This window comes from Tetrao urogallus, assembly GCF_951394365.1.
Source record: "Tetrao urogallus genome assembly, chromosome: Z".
Classification (NCBI taxonomy): Eukaryota; Metazoa; Chordata; class Aves; order Galliformes; family Phasianidae; genus Tetrao; species Tetrao urogallus.
This window is the reverse complement of record NC_136816.1, coordinates 20,854,531-20,872,065: the sequence shown is the minus strand read 5'-3', so window position 1 is coordinate 20,872,065 and position 17,535 is coordinate 20,854,531. Positions and strand designations below refer to the sequence as shown.

The following is a 17,535-nucleotide window of genomic DNA, read 5'->3' as shown; positions in this document are numbered from 1 at the left end:
CTTTAACTGATTCATTTTTTGAATACATGCCAATGGCTACTTCCCCATTTCAGCATTAAAATACAAATTTTCACAACCATTCTCAACTGTAGCATAATACACCATTTAATTGTATCTAGCAAGACATCCTTTTACTGATTGCAAGGAAATTAAGACATACATACACATTACAGCTCTTAAAACATAAATGAGGTGCAACAGCCCCATTCCCCGCAGTTTCCACCATGGCCTTTCAGGTCAAATGACCAAGAATATGTTATGCGTAAGGTAGTAGCAGTAATGGTAATGCATGTAGCAGATGGTGCAGCATCTGACTCAGGACCTATACAGGCTTATTTACATTCTTCCAGCACTTCAGGGAAGGAGCTTGCTTCTCAGGACATGCTGTTCTCAGGGGTTTTAGATTCTATGCTAGTACGGATGACAACAGAAGATTTACCTCACTGCTAATTAGCCTTTTTTTTTTAAATAAAAAACTATTTTAGTTACAAATGAGTGTTTTTTCATCAGGTACAGGTGAAACATCAAGGTGCTATCACTTACACTTTCACCAAAATATGGAAAGACTTAAATCCATTTAAATGTAAAAATATCAATACAACCTTGTATCTCTTCTCCAAGAAAAAAAAAAAAATTAATCAAAAGCATGATGTCATTATGCAAATATGAGAGAATCATTACAAAGAGTAAAGTTTCATTCTATGTCATTTTCTACATCTTCTAATGCTTGTGCATCATACAGAATCTTGTGTATCATACAACAACTTCTCCATCAGAACGGGTGGCCAAGCAGAAACAGGGAGGTGACTGTCCCCCTAAGTCCCCCTGACTGTGTCCAGGTCTGGAGCCCCCAGGACAAGGAAGACAGAGAGCTGTTGGAGAGGGTCCAGAGGAGGGCCACCAAGATGATCAGGGGACTGGAGCACCTCCCCTACAAAGCTGGGGATGAGCTGAGGGAGCTGGGCTTGTTCAGCACGGAGAAGAGAAGGCTGCATGGTGACCGCATTGCAGCCTTTCAGTACTAAAGGGAGCCTATAAACAGGAGGGGAATGAACTCTTTGAAAGGGTAGATAACAACAGGACAAGGGGAAATGGCTTTAAGTTGAGGGAGGGGAGATTTAGGTTGGATGTCAGGGGGAAGTTCTTTACAGAGAGTGATGAGGTGCTGGAACAGCTGCCCAGAGAGGTTGCGGATGCCCCGTCCCTGGAGATGTCAAGGCCAGGTTGGATGGGGCCCTGAGCAGCCTGGTCTAGTATTAAATGGGGAGGTTGGTGGCCCTGCATGTGGCAGGGGGGTTGGAGATTCATGATCCTTGGGTCCCTTCCAACCCTGGCATTCTGTGATTCTGTGATACAGCGCATGCAGATAGATTCTAGCTTTAGAGAATACACAAACCATATTCTATGATCTTATGCAATCCAATTTATTTTTTTGAATCATAAATTATTAAAAATGTAATATGATTATATGTATTATACAAGGCCTATTATATGCCTTAATTATATATGGGACTCTTGCGTTCACCTTCATGTGCATTTTCCTTACTTAAGGATATGGATGAACTTTGCTAAGAAAAAGAGTTGTGAGAAGTTCCGACAAACAAATACAGATTTCTGACTTCTCTTGTGATTACCACCTTTCTATCATAAGTAGTCCTATCTAGATAGGACTAGAGGGAATGGTTTCAAGCTGGATCAGGGGAGATTCAGACTGGACATTAGGAAAGATGGTGAGGCACTGGAATGGGCTGCACAGGGAGGTGGTGGAGTCACCGGTGCTGGAGATGCTGAAGGAACATTTGGATGTTGTGTTGAGGGATATGGTTTAGTGAGAACTATTGGTGATAGGTGGATGGTTGGACCGGATGATCTTGTAGGTCTTTTCCAACCTGAGTGATTCTGTGATTCAGCTTATTACCAGTGAAAAACTAGTACTGCTTACAAAGTAGTAAGACCAGGGAGAAAAAAAAAAAAATTGCCAAAATTTCATTCAGGCATGATGTAAGAGAAAAAAGCAGAACTGTGGGTTTTGTGATTAAATGTTTTGCATTCTGACTTAAAGCAAAAGCAAGAACTGGCTCTGTGATTTAATAATCATTGAGGTAAAGAAGTAACAGGAAAATATTAGCATAAATCTCAGTGAACTATGTTAGTACTAAAGGATTAATTTCGTATGTTTATCTGCTTTTTGCTACCACAGAACACACACTTTTAAATGACTGTCTGGAAGTACCACAAATTACAAAAACAAGAACACTTAAAACTAGAAAAAACAGTTTTGGTGATGGTTTTCTTTTGTCAGTCTCAAAGAAAAACACTGTTTAATTGCCTGAGATAAACGGAGTATGCTTCAGGTAAACACAATATAAGCTGAACGAAAGATAAGAGTCAACTGTAAGTCCCAATTTCTTGTAACAAAAGCCATTTCAATTCCACCTGGTTCACATCATCCATAAGTGAAGCCATTAGCATATCACGTTACAAGAAGAGAGGTAACAATAGAAACATATACATACATTAAAACCTGAAAGAATTTTATTTAAAGTTAGGAATTCTCTTTAGCAATGAGATCTGTTGGGTTGGGGTTTTTTTGCTTAAACTTATTTTATGTTTCAGAACTTATCTTTATAAGACTTAAGATCCAAATCAAAGCATGACAAATATGGTAAATTCAGATAAAGTATTTTCAAAGTCTTCATTACCTGCATAAATTAGTTTTTGACCAGCAACTGGAAAAGCATCTTTCCCCCTTTCTGATTCAATCTTCTCTTTCAGCGCCTTCACCTAAAGCATAGAAGTCTTGTTTAAAAAAAAAAACACCATAGGTTTACAATATAAACATTAAGTGTATTTTGTTCCATACAATTTTATTACTAAAAAGTAATTTGCAGTTAAATCTTATGTACTTCATTGATGAAGTACAGCAGTCTTCCAAAGACATCAGCACAGACACTTTATCAGTATGAAGTGTACCCCCTACAAATAACCCATTTATCCCTAAAATTCTTCTCTCTCATCTTAACTGCATTAGATTAAGCACAAGCTTACAATACAATGAAAAGTTGAGAAATTTGGGCAGAAAATACTTTTACCTACTTCCATTTTCTGTTCTTTGAATGCTGGGTGCAGACCATGCACAGCTGAAACATTTATCATAATGACTCTTTATGGAGTGTTTGATGGCTTGCTTTATTTGTTATTGCTTTATTTTTGTTAAGGTCACCATGACATTTGATCTAACTTACTGGGATTACCAGAACCACTGATAAGCAGCAATTTGTGCAATCTCTCTCGTTGTTCATTTTACAGAAGTCGCTTCCAATCTTTTCCCTTCGTGGTAATATGCAGACCTTCGCGTATCAAATTTAAGCCTACAAAATTAATTTTGTGATCATATTCTCCAGAAGGATCGCATTACATACAATAACCGAAGAGATAAAACATAAACATACAGAAACATAAAAACACAGACAGATGAAGGTTGTTCCTGTAGAAATGTTTGTACTAAAACATTCGCAATCATATTTTAATGCCTGCATCAAAACATTCATTCCTGCTTCTTGGCAGATTCTCCCAATACAGATACAAAAGCCAATTTATTATGAACTGCTTAATCCAAACTAATACCACCTTCTGTGTTCCTGTATATTCATTTTTATTTTTTTTTTAATTAAAAGCTTGATCCTGTTATTAAGTTTCTATCTAGCAATTTAACCAGCTACACATGGGGGAATGCATTTAACCTGACAGCTGGACTAGACTAACCATTTTTTTAACCATGGGTTAATTGCAAAATTATCATTTTTGTTAATTTTTAAAGCAGTAGTTCACTGTTAGGGTTGCTTAAGCACTAAATACACTAAAACATTTTCACATGTCAAAGCTAAATTTACTGAGACTCACAAAGGCCAACTTTTCAACAAAATTAAGATCCCTCATCCATTCAACACGCAGCCATACTTCCTAACTTCATATCTTTCTTCTGTGAATGTCTTAGACCTTTGTATTATCTTTCTCCTTTTCTTTTCAGCAGCCCCCCTTCCTCTTCCTCTTGGATTTTGTGAGGCACCTTATCACGGTAATCCCTGTCCACCAAGGACTGATGAAACTTGAACACTGACAAAGAAGCTGCATCTTTTCAACAGTAATATAAAAAGCGCTCGTTTTACCATGCTTTATTACCTCACAGAACAGGCCTTCAGAATCAAACCTAATACCTAAGCCTGCACCCGATATAGGTGATTAAATCACTAGTGATAGAAAGATACAGAGGACAAGATATGATGCTGTCTGTGGGACAATGCTGAAATAAGAACCCAACTCTTTTTTCCCCCTCAGCAGTTGGAAAGAGACACTATTGGTACCCTTACTGAGTGTGCCACTTCAGGACCTGACAAAAGCTTTATGATCCACCTCCAGCTAGTCACTTGCTTTTCCACAGCAAAATTAATAGCAGCTCACAACTAGGTATCTCTCCAAGACATTTAATACTAACAATTCACTGATAGCATCACCATTCTCTTGCATTTAGTTTGACAAAGGTCCACTCTACCCCTGGATTTATGTTTGTTTAATGGCTTAATGTTGTTTCTCCCAAGAAGTAAAAACTGAAGTTATGAATTCCTACCCAGTTATTACTTCAAGCTGACAGTCACTCACAACACAACAGTTCTGCCTAGGCCATGGATAAGCAAAGCAATTTTTCTGAATTCAACATTATGTACCAGCACTGACTGAAGTTCCCTGCTCCACCAGGGAAAACTGTCAAATCATGTTGAAAGGGACATGTTCTAGAAGCCTACATCTTAACATACTGCTTACCTATTTCATGTACTTCTGTACTTGTACTAATGACTCAAAGAGTGATATCTCAAAAATGCTCCTTCCACTTAGTCACTGGGTTTGCCATAGATTAGAAAAATAATATAATGTGATCCTTTTTGACAGTGAAATTTAAGGCTCGCTTCACATCCTCTGCACTCAGTCAAGCTATTGTTTTCAGACATCTCCTGACTTCTATTTTCCTCATGTTTTAGTTCTATTCCAGAATACTTCTATTTTTTTCCTATAAGGAACAAAACTAAAAGTCTGCTGTCTCAAATAGAAACATCTTAACAGCTAAATATAATTTAGGTTGGGACAGACAAAACACACACATTAACTGCTACACAATAATTGTAACTATACACAATAATTGAACCCCCATGTAAAGGAGTTCCTTACTTTGGTAAAATATTAACAGCAAATTACAAGGATGCTTTTGCTGTCCAACTCATGTGCAACGATATCACTGACACACTGCAAGTGACCTGCCCTCACTCAAAGCCTTTTGTGCAAGCCCATTTCAACAGACAAGGTTATGCTGTCTTCCTTCTGGCACGTGGCTGGAGGTGTACAGCACACCTCTCCAGATACAGAGAAACAGTACTGCCAACAAAATTAAGTTAAATGTGTTAGCTGTGACGATGACCAAATAATAAGCAGTACTCTTTGCTTCATATTCATGCTATAGTAGTAGCACATTTGGAAATGCTGCACTCATGGGTGGTTTTACATCACATTCAGTAAGTAAACCTTAGTAACCAACTATTAATCTTAAAAACCCGCTGGGGTTCACAACAGCGGGATGAAGGTGCTGAAGGGTGAATGAGTTTAGACAACCACTCTGACTCTTCAGTTCTTTTATATATTATCTCTGATGTTGTCATCACTGCTCTATACGAGTAGCAGCCAGCACAATCAACAGTGATTCTGCTGTTCTACTATCCACATCCCTTCTGAGAGACCAGGCCATCGCCCCAAAGGGTGCAATGCCAAATACTCACCAATGTTTTCATGGATCATTATAACAACTGCTTCTCTAAAATGTCAATGCCCAAGATGCAAGGACAAGTCCCTTTACAGTTTCCAGTTTCCTTCAGTTAACACTAAACTCAGTTTCTACATACAACTTCTGCTGGCTTCAGTGGAGCAGGGGTCAGTGCTGACTTTCCTACAAGCTCATTCTACCCAATTGAAACTGTCAACCCATAACCTCCAGCGGGAGCACTTCCTGATAGACTTCTACCCTGAGCACAGCTCAGAGCACAGGATGATGTTCACATACACAAGACACCAGCAGTGGAATCCCCTTTTCACAGTCCAAACACTCCCTATACACCCTACTTCTCACAGCCGGTGTTTTATTACTGTTTTTTTCTTTTTTTTAATGACCTTTTACAATAGAATGGACTTAATTTCCCTAGTTGCTGTCTTGAGGATCAAAGACTTGAACAATGGGATTACTTCTGAAAACCTGCAAAAAACTGTTGAGTACATCAGCCATCTCCCATGTCAGTTGCTGCCAGCCCCTGTCCTGCTCATCAAGGTGGGGATTACACTTTCTTTAATAGTCATTTTCTGACCAAAGTACCTGCAAAAGCCCTTCTTAGTATTATTCATACTCCTTGCCAAATTCAGTTCCAACTGTTCTTTAGCTTTCCTGACCCTACTCCTACATATCTGGGCAATGTCTCTACAGTCTTCCCAGTATATACGTCTCTGGCTCCACTGCCTACGCATTTTCTTCTTAGACGTTAGTTTTACCAGCATATCCTTATTCATCCATGCTGCTCTCCTGTTTTCCTTACATGACTTCTTATACATGGGAATTGAGAGCTCTCACACTCTAACAATGTCCTTACACAGCTGCCAGCTCTGTTCCGCTCCTTAAATCCTTAAGAGCAATCTCTGGAGGTCCCATTTAACAATTCCTCAAACTGGAAATCTGCTACAATTCAAGACTGTAACTTTAGTCTTCATCTGACCCATATCCCTCAAGTTATGGAATTCTACTAGGACATGACCACTGTGGCTCAGGCAGCTACTAGTCCTGACCCCTCTAATTAACTCATCTGTGTCGGTAAGCAAAAAGTCCACTAACACTTCTCCTTTGGTTGTACTGTCACTTGGATCAAGATATTTTCCTCAGTGCAGCCCAAGCCTCCTGAACTACTCGTTGTTGTGCCACTTTTCTACATGTAAGTCTGCACAGAAATACAGTCAGCTGCAGATGTTAACATCCAATTGTTAGAGATAGATGTTCACAAAACACCCTAAAGTGTATTTTTCTGAAGAGTAACTGCCTGTTCTTCTCGTTTCAGCCACTATTTAGCCTGAAGGCCCGACCCCCTTCACCTGCAAAGAATACAATACCAATTCAAGGAAACAAAAAGACATAACTGATAAATCCAGTTCAACAGTAAGATGCTAAAGATAAAATTTCCTCTTGTAGCTCTAGCTGGAGTGACTTAAGTCTGGGCACTCACTGAAGCTATGATACCTGTGCTTCTAGTACATCAATAGAAGCACTCTCCAAACCACCTGAGTTATGTCAGACACAGCAGTCTGAACCAGCTTCGCTTAGACTTGAAATATAAATGCTCATTTTTCAAGCAAAAAAGAATCCTGTCACTACTGTTCAGAAGGGCAGCAGTAACTTCCAACCAAAGGCATAATGAGACACTGAAAACAGTAATAACCTGAACTTTGCCTCTACCACATTATATCTCCAACTCTTTAGATTTTCTAGACATTAACATAATCATCAATGCAGAGTTATTAAGTAAAAATTACTTTCTGGAAAGAAACAGCAGCAGCAAATTGATCTGCTAATTTGGGAAAATATGTTTTAAGATGCACAGTAAACTTCTACATCCATAGAATCATGACATTTTTCACATAAAATGCTGTCTGCACAAGCAGCCCATGCTTCAACAGGCTCTCTAAGAGGGTCTTATGGGAGACCATCTAGATCTTATGGAAGTCCAAGCAGACAGCATCTGATGCCCCACCCTCATCCATCATACCAGTGATTTCATTATAGAAGCTTATCAGCCATCCTGCAGGCCACTAAGTATCACACAGCCTCTTGCTCATGCGCCCCAAGCTGGATGGAGGAGAAAGTGAGAAAGAACTCCTGTGTAGAGATAAAGACAGTTTATCACTGTAAAGCAAAAGCAGCGTGTACAACCAAAGCAAAACAAGGAGTTAATTCACTGCTTTCCCATCAGTGGGCAAATGTTAGAGGCTTCCTGGAAAGCAGAGCTTATCATGCTTAACAGTTTTTTGGGAAGACAAACAGTACACTATGACCTCCCCTTCTTCCTTTTTCCCAGCCTGTATGTATGAACATGACTGCCTCTTGGTGAATACATGCTTACTACTCCTGGTATTTTTCCTCCCCTTTATGTGCACAGAAACAGCTTCTAGAACTCTCGAAAGACCATTCCCTCACCTCTCCAAAGACTGAGCTGAGGTTGACCAGGTCCTCCTTCTTGCTTATTTTGAAGACAAGACAAGGTATCTGCTTTACTTCAGTCTTCAGTCATTTCTCTTCATTGCCACGATCAAACAAAAACCGTAGGAAGTGTCTCTGCAATCACACTTCTAAGCAATCTCAGCACTCATGAGTGCATCCCATGATGGTTCATAGACTTAGGAATGCTGAAGCATTTCCCTTCAACAAAGATACACCTTTCTCGCTCCAGCCTCTCCCTCAGCCTCTCCCCTAGCCTCTGGGACCTGAAGCGTAACTTTGCTGGCAAAGACTGATGCAAAAGTGGCATTCATTACCTCAGCCTTTTTATTGTCCCAGGTAACCAGATCTATTTTCTTGAGAACAGGGCCCACTTTTTCCTTTTGTACTTGTAGAAGTTCTTCTTGTTGCCCTGACTGTCCTTGGTCAGATGTTATTTTCTCTGATTTCTGTTAGTTTTCCCTAACTTGGTAACGGCTGCCCAGATGTTTTGCATTTGAGCTTGAAGGAGGTGATCCTTGAATATCAGCCATATTTCTCGGGATCCTCCTCCCTTCAGGGCTTTATCCCACAGTACTCTCACAAGATCCTTGGAAAGGCCAGTTTGCTTTTCTGAAGTCTTCAGTTATGAGCTTGCTATACATCCTCCCTGCTGTACTAAACACCTTGAAAACCCAACATTTCATAGCTACTGCAGCCAAGGCTGCCTTTGACCTTCACATTCCCCAGCAGCTCCCTCTTGTTGGCTAGAACAAAGCCCAGCGCAACACCTCTCTCAGGGGTTCCCTTTAGCACATGAAGAAGGAAGTTATCAATAACACATTCCAGCAATATCTTGGATTGGTTATACCATGCTGTGCTGCCCCTCCAACAGATATCAGGCTGTCTTAAGCCCCTCATGAGGGTGTGTGAACATGAAGCTGTTCCTATCCTTTTGCGAAGTGACTCACCTACCCTCTTTCATTCTTCCCAATAAGATGGCCTGTTGTAGACCCTCACTACAATGTCACCTAGCCCCATCCTCTCTTAAATCCTAATCTATAAACCACTGGTCAGCTCCTCATCTGTACCCAGGCAGAGCTCCACACACTCCAGGTAGCCAGTAATACAGAATAAAATACTCCCTCTTCATCTCCTCAGGTCTGTATCCTTCCATTACAACACTCCAGTCAGCCATCCCACCACATCTCCTTCATGCTAGTAAGATCAGAACCCTGCAACTGTACACATACATAACTCATCTTGCTTGTTCCCCAGTGTTTGCTGGTGTATAGGAGCTCAGAGCTGCTGTAGCATGCTAAGTACACATTTATTCAGGACAATACCAATTGCTTGGGACACTTTTTCCATAGCGGTACCTTACAAGCACTTTCTTGCTAAACTCACAAGCATTGGAAGTGACCTTTCTTAAACTTCATTTAGCTGATTTAGTGATCTCTCCTGATTTTAACACCCCAATGTCCCTTGTTCAGCAGCCTGAGGCATCGCTCCATAGCGTGGTTGCTGATAAGTCTATTCCCCACTAATTGTCTTTGAAACAGCACAACATATTTACCTGTTCTCATAAATCTTTAATATGATAGCACAGCTCTTCTAGGATAGCACACCTCCAGCACAGTAGATTCTACCCTTAGAGAGAGAGGCCTAGGCACCCTTTGGAGTCAGGGACCTGGAGGGCTGCATATGCCATCAGAAACCCTGGATGAACAGAAGCCTCCACCCAAGCAGAGATATGTATTCCAATGCCTGCTTGACTGCAGCATACTATAACCATATCCAAGACCATATTAAGGACCTAAATTTAACTGCTGGCCTCCCTTTCTGACACCTATGAATGCAACCTGCTGTGCAAGCTATTTGTTGACCACGGTCTTAGACAGGCCTCTTTCAGGCCCTCACTCTCCCTTATCAGAGGACAGCTGCAGCAGAGGCTCCCGGTACCCCAGATGGTTAATTATGCCCATTAGAAACCCTTATGGATTGCTAGAGGACTCTGGAGCTTCCTCAGGCTCAGACCCTAGTGGTGTCCCTGATTTTATCCTTGCCTAACAGCAGCAGACACCCTCAAGTTTCTCACAGGGCTGCCAGGCACTTCCTGGACCTTGAGCCTAGGAGGACCTGAAGTCTCCCAAAGAGAGCCAAAGACTGCTGTATCTGTTGGCTGCTTCTGGGAGATCCACTCTCTATAAACACTTAGCCTGAAGATACACAGCAGGAGCCACTTTACACGACAAGCTGATTTTTTCTGCTCCCTTTGAATTTAAGATGTACAACTATCCCCCACCAACCAAAATACTGAACAATCCTCTTGAGAATGATGCCATGCAATCTGTTCAATTAAGACTTAAAGCTGATAAACTCCTAACTGCCAAACAGGTCTTCCAAAGAAATACCAGTCCCTGAGTGCATCCCAGATGAACATCCTGAAAATGGGTTACATGAAACAGATAGTGCTAAGTTGCCCAGCTGTTGTCCTTAGTTATTTCAGCCAGCTAAGTAAGCAGGACATGAACAGTTCCTTCTAGGCAAGTAGTTCCCATGACCCAAGTGTACAGAACAAATTCACACCCTTCACTCTCCCACAGCAGTTTCAACTTCTCTCAGATTATACTCTGTGCTAAAATGGGCAAGTTAAAAAAACAAAAAAACAGCTTTTTCTCATTTCCAGCCCAAACTAATTCATTAACTATTAATACTCCCCTGTTTTCACGCCAGTGTTATAATTTAATCATGGACAACCTTTCCATTTGCCATGGTACCTACCTATGTAGAATACTTAGCACCACCAAATCCTCCTCCCAGCTTGTGCACTAAGCTTGCCAAGGCCTTTTCATTTACTTTCGACATAACAGTCTCAGTCTTCCATACTGTCTTTGCCACACTGTTCTAATAGAAATTCACTCCTCTTGGGAACAAGTGGCCAGTGTACATATTGAAGATGTTAAAGTCTAGATCTTTAATTTGTTGGCTGAAGAACTTTCCTTGCTTGAAAAGTCAAACTCCAACACAAAACAGAAGAGACTAACTACAGAAGAAAAGCAAATGCAGAAATAGCATATGCTTAATAAAACAAAAAAACCTAGTAGGATAGAGCATAACTTTAAAATGCTGTAGTGCTTACAAGGTGTTAAAATGATGAAAAAACTGCATGTGCTTCCTGACACTTTGTCTGCTTATCACCAAAAATAATGTTTTTTGCAGAGTCATCTATCAAATCTCAAGCAGCAAATACAAGCCCTCTAAACTCATACCTTCTGCGACCTTTTCCTACTACCCCAGCGGCCCCTCCCCTGACACAGCAACATGCCATTCCCTCAGGCCCTGTCACGGTCACCAGAAAACAGGCTCCAGCGCTGCCCCTCTGCACACCTATAATACCTTGATGCCCTTCCAACACTGCGGCAGCCAACGTGCATGCAGTGCTGGATGTGAGGGCACACAGCACGGAGCAGAGGGGGCAGCCCCTCCTCTTGCCCAGTGGCAGCACTAGGCTTGCTGCACTCCAGGGTACAGTTGGCCCTTTGGGCTCCAGGGCACACTGCGGCCTCATGTCCTGCTTGCCAGAACCCCCATTCCTTTCCATGGGGCTGCTTTTCCTCTCCCTCATACCCCACTCTGTACGCATAGATGAGGCCGATTTTTGTTGGAGCACTCTCCTGGGATATTCAGTACAGCTTAGGTTAACACCTAGCCTAAATTTCTGAACGTCAAAAACACAGTACAAGAGGGTATGATTTGCACATCCTAAAATCTCTCCACATCTAACAATAAAGCATATTAAGTACACATGAGAATATTAAGAGGTTCAAAATTCCCTAACCAAGCATCCTGTGAATCCTGTGCAGTGTTAAACAAGCAGGCATCTCACTGTGTCAAAAAACCTTTCTGTAAAAGCCCACCGTAGAAGGATGAGACTAGCAAAGTTTTCTTCGCATAGTGAATGTATCTTTCACTTCTCCCCTTTGCAACAGTGAGGATGTTAAGGCTAACAGCACAGGGAATCTGATAAAGAAACAGGACAGCCTTGCTTAAAATTAATATTTCACTTTAAAACAGATGTTAAAAATATTTGTTGAATTTTTTTAGAAAAGCTTATTTCAGACTTACACAGCAATAACTGGCACAAGACTTAGAATTTTGTAATGCCAATCCTATCGGTTCAGATGAGATTTATCTAGACAGGTCTGCATCAGTTTCAGACTGCTTATTCCCTTCTAACACATAGCTTAACGTATTCTCTTCACAGTTAGTCAATGAGCACAATAACCAGCTTGTGTCCACAAATGCACATTCTGATTTGACCTGGTTAAGTCTGAATGCTCAGGTACTGAACTGCTTTGTGCAGAACTAGAACTACTACAGCTAGTAAATCCATCCTCTATAAAAAGCACGATGAGTACAGCATTGATTCTGATGTACTCCTATAGCTTTGTCTCCTCTCCTGCCGTTTCCCCCCAGAAAAAGCTGGGAGGGATAATAACCCCTCTCAGACAAAATGACCTGAGGCTAATTTTTTCCCAACTTTTATTCAATTAAAATACTTGACAGTCCTTATCTACTGCTTCCAAAAGCAAGAGTACTTCATCCTCTCAGTCTGATTTTTCATCAGTAAAACGGCTCAGTGGGCTAGCACTTCACAACATAACAGCACAAAATAAAGTCAGGTTATTAAAAACACATTTTGAACTACACATTTTAACTGCCTGATCAAGCAGAAAATTAATCAACCTTTTGTGTAAAAGCTTTAAGAAGCCAAATCAGTTATTTTGAAGCATATTTCTTCATATTCTCCCCAGAAAGTATATTTTAGTGCTTTCCTTTCTACTGATGAGAGTTCTCTATTACAAACGTAAACTCTTGCTAGAATACTGTCTTGCATTCTAACATCAAATCTCTTCAGACTGATATTTACTCAGAATGCAAGGAGAAAGTGCTAGAAACAGAAGCCAATTTTAGCGCAACAAGTTTCCCCAGCCTATCACAACTAGATCATTTTTGGCCTTGTCACAGCATAGGGCACAGCTCCAAGTAAACAAGTCTACCTCCAGCAGCAAAACATGCAAGTGTAGTTCAAAGACTAAAAGCAATGTTCCCTGAACTCTCAGAGTGGACACATTTATTCAAAGATGCCAGAAAATTCCCTAAAGGATTCAGTGCTATCTACTAAAAGTAGTATTTTTCAAAGTCTGAGAAAACCCAAACAGACATTTGGTTAGTACTCTGGGTTTGAAAGTTTCCCCATTCTCCTTATTAATTTCTAATATCCGCAGCACTTTTTACAGTAAGTCTGCCCTTAATTTTCTAAAGCACTATCCTAGGAACTTTAAACACATTTTCACCTTGATGCCTCAAGGACTGACACAGCCAAGGCCTAATCCTGCACACCTTTATGGAGTGTGTTCCCCAAATCCTAACCATGTTGCATCTGCCTGAGCACCTGCTCTTAGCCGAGGCCAAACAGACTGTGCTCATAAGAAGCATTCCCGTTGCTGCTGCAGCTCAGTGGGAACACATCTGCATGCAGATGGTGCAAGCAAGTTTCACATCACATAACTTCTTACTGATGCATTTTGCTGTCTCACAGGCTGGCAACATTCTCCCAGCCCTTCCCTTGCCCTCCCTTTTCCAAGACTTTCCTCAAAGAAGAGAAGAGCAGATAAGATTACAGGAGAATTTCTCCCAGCAGTAAGTAAAGAGCAACGTTTCAGATCCTTGGTGGCTTCTAATACATGCTTCAGCGAGCAATTCGCCATCTGCCCGTCACACCGTTGGGCCAAACGAGCTCAACCAGATTTTGGCTGTCCTCCTGGATTGTTTTTACAGACGGAGGAGGGCAAGCCAACAGGCCTGGCAGCAGCAGGCACAGCACAAATTTAAGGCTGCTGCAGACACCTCCACAGGCCCAGTTCACAGTTCTGCTCCAAGGGAAGCACTTGCACAAGTGCGCAAGTACCTTCCCCGGGACTCCCTCCCCTCAAGGAGCTCCCGAAGGCACCCAGCAACCTGCAGCGTGCCAACAATCACCCACCCGCACCCCCATAGCAGTAGAGCGGCAGGGGCGGCCCCGCCGCTTTCTCTGCTCGTGCTTTTTCGGCGGGAAGCCGCGTGCCACCGCCCCGCTTCCCCTTCCCCCTCCAGCGCCGTGCCCCCAGGACGGGCGAGGGCCGGAGCTCCCGCCATTCTCCGCGGCCGCCGCCTCGGCGGAGCCCACCTGCCCCGCGCCGGAGCGTGCGAGCTGCCCGGAGCGGAGCAACTCTACCGGCCCAGGCCTCCCCGCCGGGCCAAAAGGAAAGTATTTCCCTGCTCTCCGCACACCGGTAGCCCCGCGGTCCTCCCAGCCCCTTCCCCCGCAACCCGGCCCACCCTGCTCCCGTCCAACCCTCCCGCAGCCGCGGCTCGGACACGGCGCTCCCGGGACGGGGAGAGGCCCGCAGCTCGGGAGAAGCGGATGCGTCCTTATTCCCCCCCGCTCCCGCACCGTCTCCTCGGGGTCGATGTCGATGCGGAACGTCTGCTGTTGCAGCGTCTTCAGGGTGATCTGCATGGCGGCGGTGGCGGCGGTGGCGGCGGTGGGCTGTCCGGCACCCCTGGTCGCCGTACGACACGGCACAGCGGGAAGAGCAGAGGCGGAGCGGCAGCGCGCTGTCGCCTCACAGACCCGGACAGGCGCGGCGGCTCCCGGGACTGAGTGAGCGGAAGGCAGCGGGTGCGAGGAGTAACGGCTGCGGGCCGAGCGGGGGAGGGGCGGGGGGAGGCGTGGGACGGGCGGAGTGCGCACGCGCCGTCTCGTGGGGGTGGTGCGTGCGCCGTCACTGAGCCGGGAAGCGCCAGGCGCATGCGTTTCTGGGCTGCCCACCGTCGCCTCGCGCCTGAGGGGCCGCCAATGGCGGCGGTGAGGTAGTGCGGTGGCCGGGTGGGGCTACTGCCTTGGCTGTGGGATCGAGTTCTCAGCGATGCGGTGGGCTGCGAGAGAAACTGGAGCAACCGGTTACTTAGGATGGAGGCGGGCAACACTAACCGAGCAGCGTGGTGGCTGGATCCTTCTGGTGCTGCTGCCCCGTGAGGAGCTGCTGACCTCCTTTTCCCTCGAGATTCCTCTGGCAGCAAAGAGCGATCCCTGCTGTGCATAGCGTTCAACCCACTGTTGAACCAGCTGCTCTGACACGAGAAATACCTGCCCTTGTTCCTTACAGCTGCTTCCATTTGTAGGTGTGGGACCTTGCACTGTGTTTTCTTGGTCCTCAAGGCAAAGGAGGATGCTAATACTAGGTGAATATAGGGCATAGACCCTGGATGTCTTAAATCATGCCTTGGCCACTCACCATAATTTTCGTTAACGGAAGTCACGCTTTAATTCATTATTAGGAGTTTCATAATAACTTCCTACAGGCAGTGGAGGTGCATCACAGAGCGAAGGGGAAGGGGTGGCTGCCTCCCTGCAGTGGGGTGTGGGTGCCTGTGGGCTGTACACACAGGTGTGCTGCTGCTGTCCTCACCCCCCTGAGGCCATGGTGCACAGCTGCTGGGCAGCCAGAGCCTCCCGGGGCTTCTGCACCCAAAGAGAAACTGCTGAGTGTTGCTGGTAGGAATCCGGCGTTCTTGGCAGCGCACAGTAGCTTGCTTGCGTTGCAGAGCGCCATTCAGAACTAGAGGCTTGAGATAAAATATCACTTGCTATTTTTTGCATGACTGTTTACAACCTGAAATACACTGTTTGCTCACTTTCACTGTTGCTTGATCCCAGATTTAGTTCTTTTGCAGATAGAAAGGATATTTTTCTCTACTTAGCATTTAGCAGTCCAACGTACATTCTGCTGAATGAATGCAAATGAAAGTACTTTGTGCTGAGCAATTGTATTAGTTTCACTACTCCTTTTTGTTCAGACTGTGTTGAAAGGAAACTACTCATACCCTCATTTTTGTGGTTGCTGGTTGTAGTACAAAACAGCTCTGCACAGTTTGTGTTGGGGCGAGTGTTCATTTACATGCGGTTGCTTGGTTCTGCCCTGAAATCTTGTAAAAGCCTTAACATAACTGAGAATCAGCTCCGGAGAGGCTGTGAACTGGTAAGGACGATGTTTTTTGTGACTTTGAGCTTGGAGCAAAAGAAGAGAATGTTGGTGAAAAAAAGCTGAATGTTTTTCCACTTCAGAGTGGTATGGAACTTAGGGACAGCTCACTGTATGGAGCCCACTTCAAATGAACAGGTTCTTGATTTTTCTGTAGCTCAAAACCTTCAGCTCCATAAACAAGTTGTGGCAGGGTTGAAATTCCTTTTTCAGGCTGGTTTCTATCATTTATAGAATTGAGGTATTTTTCCAGAGTATACTGAGTGTAGTTTCATGGTACTTCTTAAGTCAGTGCTTGGTTTTTGTTTTGTTGTTTTTTTTTTCCATTTTGTGTGGAAGTAAATAAAACTTTTCATCCAAGAATAATTCAATTACTTAATCATTGATTTCCTTGGAGCACTAAACAGTTGGAAGGGAAGAAAATAAAAATGACTTAGGTATGAGAAGCACTGATATTTTTCTCTGAGAACGGTTAGCTGATGTCTGGACCTGAAAGGGCTGTTCTTGCAGTAGGAGGATTTTACAGTACTTCAGAGTAGAGTCTCATTGCAAGCTATTTTAATATTTAGACTTATTTTGAGATTGCGTCCTGTCTTTGGTCCTGTCTGTGCTGTAGTAACAAGCACAAATGGAAGCTGAAAGCTGCATGCTGGTCTTCTGTAGCTCAGCAGAGCTGCACTGGAAAGGCAAGACGTCTGAGTATTTCCAAAGCAATACTAATTACTGTGTATGACATTAGAGTGGCAAATAACATAGTGAGCGCGTTGCTATTACTGCAGTTGGACAGTGTAACACTAAAGGGTCTTCCTAACTTCATGGCTGCACTGAGGAGCTGTTGAATGGATTGCTCTCTGCCCTACAAAGAGCTCCTAGGGAAATTATGTCAGAAGTTGGCAACAATTAATCTGGATTATTGAGTCAAGAATAATATTTATCTAGAAAATAGTGGATCAAATCCTGCAGGTCTAACCGGGCCTACTATGAATAAATTAAAACAGTGTATTTTTGTATGAGTCATAAATCATATTACAGTCATCACTGTGGTTAACTAAAAGTATTTTAATCTAATCAAAATACAGTTAAAATTCACTTAAAGAAGTTTGATTTCAAATGTACTGCCTTACACACAGATTAATTCTTTCAATGGTGGTATGAAGAATTAATCACCAA

At 43.2% G+C, this 17,535-nt stretch overlaps 1 protein-coding gene across 1 annotated transcript in view; it reads right to left on the bottom strand.

Moving 5' to 3' along the window:
- The window catches only part of RAD23B (RAD23 homolog B, nucleotide excision repair protein), a gene marked incomplete at both ends in the record, with an annotated part of 33,454 nt that extends 18,614 nt beyond the window's left edge, over positions 1-14,840 (bottom strand). The window contains 2 exons of the mRNA XM_079548529.1: positions 2,703-2,784; positions 14,775-14,840. Of these exons, the coding sequence (XP_079404655.1) occupies positions 2,703-2,784; positions 14,775-14,840 (148 nt within the window). The remainder of the gene's footprint in view (positions 1-2,702; positions 2,785-14,774) is intronic.
- Positions 14,841-17,535: the final 2,695 nt, after the last annotated feature.